Source organism: Capra hircus, chromosome 8, assembly GCF_001704415.2.
Source record: "Capra hircus breed San Clemente chromosome 8, ASM170441v1, whole genome shotgun sequence".
Classification (NCBI taxonomy): domain Eukaryota; kingdom Metazoa; phylum Chordata; class Mammalia; order Artiodactyla; family Bovidae; genus Capra; species Capra hircus.
In genome coordinates, this window is record NC_030815.1 from 63,461,617 (window position 1) to 63,473,644 (window position 12,028).

The 12,028-nt window shown below is 42.9% G+C and overlaps 1 protein-coding gene across 5 annotated transcripts in view; it reads right to left on the reverse strand.

Annotated features, from left to right (window-relative positions):
* The window catches only part of ANKS6 (ankyrin repeat and sterile alpha motif domain containing 6), a 51,508-nt gene that overhangs the window by 16,885 nt on the left and 22,595 nt on the right, over positions 1 to 12,028 (reverse strand). For 4 of the 5 annotated variants that reach the window (XM_018052223.1, XM_018052227.1, XM_018052226.1 and 1 more), the window contains exons 11-12: positions 9,751 to 9,920; positions 590 to 776 (exon numbers count right to left, since the gene is read on the reverse strand). In XM_018052223.1, coding sequence (XP_017907712.1) covers positions 590 to 776; positions 9,751 to 9,920 — 357 coding nt within the window. The remainder of the gene's footprint in view (positions 1 to 589; positions 777 to 9,750; positions 9,921 to 12,028) is intronic. The other variant, XM_018052224.1, reaches the window with a different exon arrangement.

The following is a 12,028-nucleotide window of genomic DNA, read 5'->3' on the forward strand; positions in this document are numbered from 1 at the left end:
TGATCTTTACCCGTGGGGTTTTGCCGGAGCTGCTAAGAAAGTAGCACACTTTCTACTGGGGTGTCTCGGTTAGTAGGAAGAAGCATGAAGCTGCAGGGGGTATCCCTGCCACCGCTTGAAGAGAGCCTACCTGAAAGATGGGAGTGAAACATTCCAAGGCACATGGATTTAGACATGCTTGAAACACACCCTACATACTTCCATTATGAGCCCACAGATGATCAGTGTTTTAGTTTTGTTTGCTTAAATCAGTTTGAATGGAGATTTCACCCCTTGCAACTGATAGAATTCTGATTTGTACAAGGTTCAGGGAAAGGTACATAATGGGTGGTGGAAAAGCAGTTTTACAGGTGTATATCTGTGTATTTAAACAAAACCAACCTACATTCAGAAACTACTGTATACCTTTTAGGTACATAAACTCAGTGAAAACAAACATGCAAGGTATAATCAGGGAAGGGAAAGATATTTTTGACTGAAAAAACTAAAAAACACCTGACCCAGGACAGCTATAGCAATAAAGGGCACCTGCGAGGTTACCCTGGCAAGAGGGAAGGGTGGGGTCTCAGGACCTTTCAGGGGGACTCACCCTCATCAGTGATGGTGCCACTGCTGGAGCCCCCGCTGCTCTTGGACTGCCGGTGGGATGAGGAAGAGGACACGGAGGACTCGGCCGCATGCCCCTTGGGAGAAGGAGAAGGCGTGAGGGTGGGGGAGGTGCTTTTGGAGGTAGTGGAGGTTCCAGATGGAGGCCTTTTGCTTGTCTCCAGTTTCTGCTGAAAAGAGTAAGACAAATACATAAGCCATCACCTGGAGGGCAGACATGATTCAAACAGACACCCGCAATAGGGAACACGGGTGATATATGACTCAACAAGATGTCTAACCAGGACTATGAAATCTACTTCATAGAAAACATGCAAAGCAGAAACTTTAATATCAAAACAGTTTCAGGAAAATCCTCCCCTGAGAAGAGACAGGGAAGGGGATGGAAAAAGTGGCACAAGAGGAGCCAGAAAAGCCCAGTCCTAGTCCTGTCCGGAGAAGGCAATGGCACCCCACTCTGTGGATGGTGGGCTGCAGTCCATGGAGTCCTGAAGAGTCGGGCATGACAGAGTGACTTCACTTTCACTTTTCACTTTCATGCATTGGAGAAGGAAATGGCAACCCACTCCAGTGTTCTTGCCTGGAGAATCCCAGGGACGGAGGACCCTAGTGGGCTGCCGTCTTGGGGTCGCACAGAGTCGGACACGACTGAAGCGACTTAGCAGGAGCAGCAGCAGTCCTGTCCAGATAGCGGCCAGTGTCATGTCCTTGGCTGAGTCCCTGACCTCTCACTGCCGTGCCGTGCTAAGTTGATTCAGTCATGTCTGACTCTGTGCAACCCGATGGACTGTAGCCCACCAGGCTCCTCTGTCCATGGGATTCTCCAGGCAAGAATACTCAAGTGGGGTGCCATTCCCTTCTCCAAGGCAGGTCTCCCACATTGTAGGCAGACTCTCTACCGTTTGAGCCACCAGGGCAAGTCCTTGAACCCGCATCTCTCTGGCATCTCCTGCATTGGCAGGTGGGTCTTTACCACTAGCGCCACCTGGGAAGCCTGATGACTGCTCACTGACCAGCTCTAAATGAAAGTGTGGCTTATTAACACCCGTAGGCCCATTCTGCTCTGGATGTTCCTTCATCTAAACCAGTCACTTTCAACCACCCCCACAGAAGACTTACTATTTTTCCTTTTTATGTGTTGCACACAAAAATGGCCTTTTATTTTGAAATACTTTTGTTTATTTTATAGAAGTACAGTTGATTCACAATGTTGTGCCAGTTTTGGGTGTACAGCATTAGTGATTCAGGTGGGGTTTTTCTTGCAGCTTATATTCCATTATAGGTTATTACAAGATATTGGGTATCATTCCCTGTGCTTATACACAGGGATTTACTGCTTATACAGTAAATTCTTGTTATTCATCTATTTTATATGCAATAGTTCATATCTGTTAATCCCATACTAATTTGTCCCTCCCTGCCCCCTTTCATAACCTTAAGTTTGTTTTCTATGTTTGTGAGTACTTCTAGAATTACAATTATGGGAACTAAGAATTAACTCTGGGATGATAACCATCAGCTAAACTGCTGATGGTACTCAAATATCTGTAGTTGTTTCACTGATTCTTTCTTTGGTCCAGAATTCATGCTCCATTGACCCATTCTGTCTTCTTATACTCCTCCAACCTGTGATAACTCCTTGGTCTTGCCTCGTCTTTTATGACCTCGTTACTTTCGAAAAGTCCTGGTCAGGTATTTGTCAGATATTCGTGGTGGGTTTGTCCTGTTTCCTCACGATTAGATTTACTTATGGATTTTGAGGTTGACAACCACAGAGGTGATGGGCCATTCTCAGCACATCACACCAGCAGGTGCAAAGCACCAATACCTTATCACTGATGATGATTTAGTTAAGGTGGGGTCTGTCAGATCTCTCCATTATGAAGTTACTATTTTTCCCTTTATAATCAGTAAATATCTGGGGAGACATTTTGAGCTAAAGATTTTTTTTTTCCTGTTTGTCTGTTAACTTTAACATTCTCTGGTGCATCTTCTCTGGAGCAACTACTACCGTGATGTTCTAATGGTGATTTATTTCCTTTATTCTTTCCACATTTATTACTTAGAATTCTGTCCAGAAGAGTTGTTCCTTCTCCCCCATTTATTTATTCAGATCAGTATGGGCTTGTGGATATATATTCTCTGGGCTATAATCCAATACTATTGTCATGCCCTGGTCCCTTTTACTGGAGGGTGGTATTTAGATACTAAAAGCTGGATGGTAGATTGTTCATGGCTACTGGGATGTCACTCCTTCTAGGTCCTCTCAGTGAACAGAGCAAGGAAATATATGAAGTCTACTAACCTATGCATATACATATAGCCACACTTGGTCCTCTATCAATCTGTGTATACATGTATACTTACAAGCATGCATTCATACTGATTCATACTGATAGCTCTGACGCCAATCCAAGATCCACAGGGTCAGTTCCACCATTTCCCCTATGACTCAATCTCTGACAGTTAAAAAACTGAGCTCATTATTTGTTCAACCTTATATGTGTTAAGTGTATATATACATACATACACACACACACACACACGTAAAGCAGCTTCAGAATTGCTAGCCTATAGCACCTACAAGGAAAAAAAAAAAACTCAACTAGAATACAATGCTTATGTATAGTTCTTTTTGTCTTTACTCTTACAATCTCCACTGACATGTTTTCGCCCACCTCCTACAGTGTAGGTATGTCATTCACTTGTAACACAGCTAGATCTGTTGTCACAGTCTGCATACATCCTTAGTTCCTGGTTGATTTAAAATCCACATGCAGTAAAAATAACTTCTGCGTACAATTCTTCAGGTATTGATAAATAAGTAGAGTTGTGTAGCCACCAAGAGTACCATATGGAACAGTTCCATCATCCCCCAAATTCCCTTGTGCTGTCCCTTTCTAATTAACTCTTCCCCCACTCCAATCCATGGAAATAACTGATCTGTTTTCCATTCCTATAATTTTGCATTTTGAAGAAACCGTCATACACACGGAATCAAATAATATGTACACTTTTCTGTCTGGCTCAGCATAACACTTCTAAGATTCATTTAAGTTACTCCATGTGTCAATAGTGTGTTCTTTTCCATTGCTGAGTAGTATTCCACTGTACGGGCTGCCCAGGTGGTGCTAGTGGTACAGAACTTGCCTGCCAATGCAGGAGACGTAGGAGACATGGGTTCACTTCCTGGGTGGGAACGATTCCATGGAGGCAGGTATGGCAGCCCACTCCAGTATTCTTGCCTGGAGAATCCCATGGACAAAGGAGCCTGGTAGGCTACAGTCTATAGTGTTGCATAGAGTTGGACATGACTGAAGCAACTTAGCACGCATGCACATATTCCATTGCATGGGTATTACCACAGTTAGTTTACGTATTTACCTGTTATAAGATGTTTCTAGTTTAGGGTATTTATGAAAAACTGCTGTAAACATTCACAAACTGACTTTTGTATAAATATAATTTTTAAAAAAAATCTGTTTGGGTAAGTATCTAGGAGAGAGACAGGTCACATGCTCAATGTATGTTTAGTTTTATAAGAAACTCAAACATTTTCAAGGTGGCTGTATCATTTCTGCATTCCCATCAGCAATGAATGAGAATTCCAGTAGTTTCAGATTCTCACAGCTCTTGTAACTTAATTTTTTTTTTTTAATTTTAGGCAGTCTAATAACAGGTGTAGAATGCTATTTCACTGTGGCTTTAAGTAATATTTCCTAAATAAAGATGTTGAACATTTTATCATATGTTTACATGCCATCTATATGTCTTCTCTGATGAACAAACTGTTCAGATATTTTGTCCATTTTTAAATTTGTTGGTTGTTTACTTACTGTTGAGTTTTGAGAGTTCTTTACTCTGGATACAAAACCATTATCAGATACATGATTTACAAATATTTTGCCTAGTGTGTGGCTTGTCTTTTCACTCTCTTAATGCTATCTCTTGCAGGGCAAAAGATCTGAATTTTTATGAAGTCCAATTTAACATTTTTTCTTTTATGGATCATGCTTTTGGTACTATATCTGAAACTCCATGCCAAATTCAAAGTTACACAGATTTTCCCCGAGGAATTTTATAGTGTTTCATTTTATATTTCAGTCTATGATCTATTTTGAGTTAATCTCTGAATTCACTGTGAGATATATGTGGAGGTTCATTTTCTTGCATATTCAATCGTTCCAGCACTATTCGTTGAAAAGACTACCTGTTCTTTGTTGAACTGCCTTTGCACCATTGTGAAAAAAAATTTAGTTGACTATTCTTGTTAGGTCTATTTTTAGACTCTCTCTTCTGTTCCAGTGACCTATGTCCTTCCCTAATACCATACTGTTTTACAGTAAGTCTTAAAACTAGGTATTGATAGTATGATTCTTTTTCAAATTCTTTTGCTTATACTTTCTTTGCATCTTAAAATAAATTTCAGAATCACTTTCTAGATCTCTACAAAAAGAGCTAGCTGGGATTTTAATTTGGATTATATTGAATCTATAGATCAAACTGCAAAAAAACCCGATACCCTAACAATATTGAGCCTTCTGCCGCTCCATTTATTTAAGCTTATTTATCAATGTCTTGTGGTTTTCAACCTATAGCTTCTGCACATACTTTTTTAGATTTATACCTAAGGATTTCACTCTCATAATACATTTTCATATAATTTTTATATAATACATTTCTAATGTACTGTAAATGATACTCTCAGTTTCAAATTTTAAAAGTCTAATTATTCTAATTGTTCATTGCTACTGTATAAAAATACAATTGACTTTTGTATATTGACCTCGTATCCTCAGATCCTGCTGAACTCACTTTTTAGTCCTAGGAGGGTTTGTGTAACTTTTCTGCACTTTCTGAGTAGACAAACATATCACCTAGAACTAGAGATAATTTTATTTCTTCCTTTCCAATCTGTGTGCCTTTAACCTGTTCCTTACCTTATCACACTAGCTATAGGATAGGTTTTGGTACAAAGTTGAGAGAGGCAACATCCTCATTCCTGATCTTTGGTGAAAAGCACTCAGTCTCTTATCATCAAGTACAATTCTAAGTACAGGCATTTCAAATGAGGCCCAGGAAGTTCTTTCCAATTCTTAGTTTGCCAAAAGTTCTGATCATGAACGGAGTCTGAACTTTGCCAGGTGCTTCTTCTGCATTTTACTCTTCAGTCTATTAACCTGGTGAATTATGCTAACGAAGTGCTCTTTTTCAGTATTTATCCTATTCAGTGTTCTCTGAACTTCCTGGACCTGTGGTTTGGCACCTGTAATTAATTGGGGGAGAAATTCTTGACCATTAAAAATATATATATTCCTTATGCCCCACCATTCTCTCTCTCTCTTCAGGGGTTCCAATTACCTGTATGAGAGCATTTGTTACTACCTCACAACTTTGGGGTGCTCGGCTTTTGTTTTTGCTTTGATTTCTTTTTTACTTCATGTTTCAGTTTGGGTAATTTCTATTGCCCTATCTTCAGGTTCATTGATTCCTTCCTTGGCTGTGTCAAGGAAAGAATCTTTCTACTGAGGAGCCCATCAGAGGCATTCCTCATCTCTGTGTTTTTTATTTATAGCATTTCCATTTGGCTCTTATAGTTTCCATTTCTCTGCTAAAATTGCTACTCATAGGAGTCTGCATGCTGTTCAGATTGTCCACTAGAGCCTTCAGCATACTAACTGTAGTTCTTTTAAACTTCCTGTTATATAATTCCAACACCTGTTTCACATCTACATCAGATTCTGATGACTGCCTTGTTTGTTGGGAGTCTGGTGTTTCTTGCCTTTTACATGTCTTATAGTTTATGTTAAAAATTGGACATCTCATATAGGATAGTAGAGACCAAGATAAATAGTTTCCATGCCTAGGAATGGGTACACCTTTCCTTCTACTAAGACTTTAATGTTCCTTCTTGCTAACTACATCCCAGAGTGGAAACAGAAGTCCCTTTCTTGGACTTTAAAAAACTTTGTCAATAAGCTGTCTATAATATTAATGGATTCTTCCTTCTGCTTTTTCTGTAAAGACAGCCATTCCATAATAAAGCTTCTGATTAAGCAGGAGACAACTGGGATATCCCTACAAAACAGATTCTATTTCAGTCAAGGGCAAAGAAACACAATACTCTAGGCCTGTAGGCAGCATTACTGGGGAGGAGGCAGGTACATATAAGATTTGGGGTGCTCTGAAATATCTGAACTATTCCTTTCATCTCCAATGTGGCAGGTTAATCATGTCGTGGCACCATCTCCACCCTTCCTGTACCTATACATAACTGTGTGGTCTCCTGCAGTGGGTGTGATGACTTGCTTAAACTTCATTGGTTTTCAACTAATGCCTTTGACTGTTGCCATGAGAACATGTCCAAACTTGTTGTGGACACACATGGACCCATTGTTCTGATCACCCTAGCCAACAGTCAAACATGTAAGAGATTCCCCTCAGTCCAGAAGCACTGCCTAGCTAAGCCCAGACCAGGCTGCCCAGCCACAGATGTGCAGGCGTAAGAAATGCATTGTTTTCAACCACTGTGCTTTTGGGTGGGAACAGAAAGCTGATATTCCCAGGGGGCCTCTGGGCTTTCTGAGCTGTGGGAAGTGAAGCACACTCCAGCCCCACCCCAACTCCATTCTGTATCTGCTAAGGCACACTTCACGTCAGAAGTCATGCCTTACAAATATTCTACCACTGCAGTGTGCTTGATTTAAGCAAAGTGCAAAACCCAGAATCATCAGGCTCATATTTTGAATACTAATTTCTAATTCTTCCTAAGGGAGTCTTTGAAAAGCACTTCATGTCTCCATTCTGCTGCTAGAGCCTTTGACAGAAAGCCCACTCCTGTGTCCTTTGATTTAGGGCAGTGATTTCTAAGAACTTGGGCTGGGCTGGCTGCAATACTCTCGGAAGAGAAAAACAGATTCCTCAGACCCTACCCTGAGAGTCTCATTTAGCTAAGCTTCGTGGAGTCCAGAAATCTGAGTTTTTAAGTAGCTCCCCAAGTTTACAGCATATTCGTATGCTAGGAATATCAGGTGATCATTGAACTGGATTATTTCTCCAGTTTTCTGTTTCCTGAATGCTTCTTCTGACACAATTTCCTTTCATCAGAACACACTTGTACATATCTTAAATATGACAGGTGCATCCAGGTGATGCAAGGGTTAATATAATTTATAACTTAGATACCTCCCTATTTCCAACACCAATGAAAGGAAGCTAACAATATATAACACATCTAATAAGACCATCCAAATAGAAACAGAAAATTTTAGACAACAGAGAAGAGGAAAACTATATCAAAATTCTAGAGTAGCAGATTTACTGTAATGAGTAGCCAAGTTTCCTAGCAGCAAAGGCAAAAAGAGAAATATGCTAATTACAGAATTTTTACTATCGGATGAAATAAAATATATTGAAGTATCCATAGACATTTTGTACCTATCGCTGAATTCTAAAAGGAACTTAATTTCATAAATCCTAGTACACAAGTAATTTTGAACATAATAGAAAATATGCTACCATATATAGAGATTTTTTTTTTTCTGGAGCTACACTGTAAAGAAACTAATTATATGGGATCAGTTGCATAAGGGACTTTGAATAACAAAGAAAGCTGTATAACTAACAATGGTTGGACAGAAAACAAAGACTATTTCTCGTACATCCATTACGATATTAATCTCTGAAAGCACTTCTGGGCAAAGGTCCAGGTCTGAGGCCTTCAGATGATCTAACTTTTCCCAGGGAGAAAGCTTAAGACATCTAGAAAATAAAATGAAAAGTGGGGTTGTGCCTGGACTTGGGGTCCTCTCAGAAGAGGGAATGGGCTATGACACCACTATAGAGAATCCAGGGAACCACCTGTTAAAGGAGCCAGTTCATGTTCATGACTAGGACCCACACTCTGGGGCTTACTCCATTAGTCAACTCAGGTGTAGGGACTAAGGATGTAGAGGGGGCAGATTCTGAAGACACTGGGAGACCTCCACTCCCTGAGGCATGTGGGGCTTCTCATCCATTGCAAACCCCACAGGTGCTAACAATGTGGTAACTACTCTGTGCTTGCATGCTAAGTTTCTTCGGCTGTGTCTGACTCTTTGCGACCCGATGGACTGTAGCCCGCCAGGCTCCTCTGTCCATGGGATTCTCCAGGCAAGAAAACTGGAGTGGGTTGTCATGCCCTCCTCCAGGGGATCTTCCCAGGGATCGAACCCACTTCTCTTATGTCTTCTGCACTGGCAGGCAGGTTCTTTACCCCTAGGGCCACCTACGAAGCCCGGTAACTGCTCTGGGGCTCATTAATGGAGTCCTCAGCTCTGTCCTGCTCACCATCCTCCCTATAGCTCCTTTCCTGTGCCACACGCTCACCTCTGGAGCCCTGCACGTGCCATCACCTCACCCTGGGACAGTCTCACCCCATCCCACCCTTGACCCTTTCACCTTGCCCTTCAGATCTTGAGATGTCACTGGTGCCCTCCAGAATCGGCAAGGACACATGCCCCATGGCATCCTCCCTTCTCCGTGAGACACATTGCTGTGTCTGTAGTGACACCAAGAGAACAGTCACCAACCCCTTCATTCACTGCTGGATCCTCACTGCTGGAAGTGAGCACAGAGCAGATACTCCAAAGATGTGGCTGGTGGAAGGATAAGGTAGGAGAGTGATTACTGCTACAACTGTCAACAGTAACACCCGACAGGTGTCAATTACACAGGTGTACCAGGTACCAGCCCCATTCTAAATGCTAAAATGGGAGGCTGAGATTAGAACCCAGGCAGTTGCTCCTGAAACCACTAGGAACCCTTTTGCTCTAAATCAATGAACAAAAACATGTGTTGTGTGAGACTGGATGACCAGCACAGGGCTGCGTACCCGGTGCTCACGCCAGCAGCACCCCGCACCTCTGCAGCCGTCCCACCTGGAGGTGTCTTGGAGATCAGGTGGGAGGTGAACACGAGTGCACACAACACCAAGGGCATGGGGTGTGACCTTGGAAACCACCCTTCTTGGAAAGCCCGAGGGCAGCCGGATGGAAGGTCTAGTCTGTCCCATGACAGCGGTCTTCCCCGCACTCGCCAGGGTGTCAATGGTGCTAGGACAGGACCTACGAGCATCAGAGGAGGAGACGGAAACAGAACAAGCACCTTGCCACCAGGAACACTGCTGCCTGCCGGGGAGACCGGGAGTTCAGACGGGCTGGAGCTGGGCGCTGGCCCAACAGGACTTGACCGATGGCTGGGCTTCTGCTCAGATAATCCGGCTGCCTTTTTCCTCTGGGCAGCGATCTGGGACAGGACACTGTCTATGCTGCCACCTGAGGAAAGAGGAATAGGAATGACTGCCAAGGTCCAAAGCACTGCAGCGTGGGCAGTGGATGTCAGGGGCTGACCCAGCTGAGCTGAAACCACATCGCCCAGACCATCCCCCGGCTCTGGGTCAGGGCTGACCACAGGACCGCGTATGACAACTGGCAGGTGGACAGGCCACCAAGGCTCCAGTCTGTCCTCTCGTTCCACCACACCATGGCCAACTGAGTCAGCCTTCAGCAGGTCAGACACCAGGCCAGCCCTGGGTTACCACAGCAGCCCCTCCCAGCGCCCTCTGACAGCTGCATACACTGCCCCACCGGGGCTCCTCCAGCACCATCCAACACCCTCCCCAGCTCCCCATTCTGAACCTTCACATCCCCAGCTGCTCCCACAGTTGTGTCAACAGCTTTCTCACTCCATAACACTCAGGGGCTCGGCTTCCATGGAATCCTGATTGCCATGTTCCCCCTCCCTGTTTCTCCAAACCTACCAGCAACCTTGAATTGTGATGAAGGGAAAGGGGAAAATGATAATATCCAGGGCTAGGGAGGGCATCAGAGGGGGAACACTGATAACTACGATTTACAGGGCGCTGACCAGGTGTCAGGCACTGCCGGAAATATTCTACATGTATAAACAGGGCCGTTCTGGAAGGCAAAATGGAAAGCTTCAAAAACAGGCAAACACATTGACCCTGCCACCCTGATTCAGAGGCACTTACATTAAGCAAATCACTAAGCAAGTGTGTAAGCCCAGTGCTCTCAAGCCATTACTTAGAGTGGGATCTACAGGAGCAAAAACCTGGAACAGCCTCAGTGTTCAACAAGCGGGAACTGGTTAATTAAAATTGTGACACCTCACATGAGTGGAAGGCTGTTTGTTTATTTAAAAGATGCTGTCCACAGGGAACTCTGTTCAATGTTATGTGGCAGCCTGGATGGGAAGGGAGTTTGGGAGAGAATGGATATACGCATGTGTATGGCTGTCCACCTGAACATATCACAACATTGTTAACTGGCTATGTGCTAAGTCACTTCAGTTGTGTCCAACTCTTTGCAACCCTATGGACTGTAGCCCACCAGGCTCTTCTGTCCATGGGATTCTCCAGGAAAGATTACTGGAGTGGACTGTCATGCCCTCCTTCAGTGCTACTTCAATATAAAGTAAAAAGTTTAGAAAATGAAAGAATCTGTAGATATAGGTGCATTGGCATATTGGTTACAACACAGAAACAGGCACAAAGAGGGAAAATGTTACAAAGCACAGTATACTCAGAAGTCAGCCTGCCTGCAAGTGGGTCTGGCTCTGCTGTTTCGCTGCTGTGTGACTGGCTGAATTAATCTAACTCCCCCGAGCCCCAGTTCCCCCTTCTGGAGACTGGGGAGAATACCTCGCAGGTTGTTGGAGGACTGAAGGAGATAATACACTTAACAGGCACTGTGCCTGGAACATACTAAGTGCTCAAAAACTTATTCTTCTTTCATAAAGAAGCGAAATGTACCTTGCAAGATATACATCAAAATGTTAACAATGATTCCTAGTGGGTGAGATTATACTTTTTTTTGCCTTTTGCTTTAGCTGGTTTTCAAGCTTTCCCACAAGAAGCATGCATTACATTCCTATGTAATGGCATAAAGCATGGTGCCTTCCTGCAAAGCTCGCTTTAGTTAATCCTGGATGCCCTAGGAGAAAACTAGAAAGTATCCTGTAACCAGCCTCATTACCTTTTTCCATATTCTGTTTTGTTTGTTTGTTTTTTTTTACAGTATTTACTATTCTCAGATTAAAAAAAAAAAAAAATTGCCAGGCAAGAATACTGGAGCAGGATGCCGTTTCCTTCTTCAAGGGATCTTCCCGGATCAGGGACTGAACACACATCTCCTGCATCCTCTGCACTGGCAGGTGGGTTCTTTACCACTAGCATCACCTGGAAAGCCCCCACTTAAACATCTATTCAAAATTATCTGTTTGCACCAGAATACAACTTCCTACAAAACTGACTTTGAATTTTTTATTGCTACATGCTCTATCACCTAGACTTTGGCTTATATCTATTAAGTGGCCAGTAATATTTTCTGAAAGAATATGGTAAATAAATGTAATGACTGAAAAC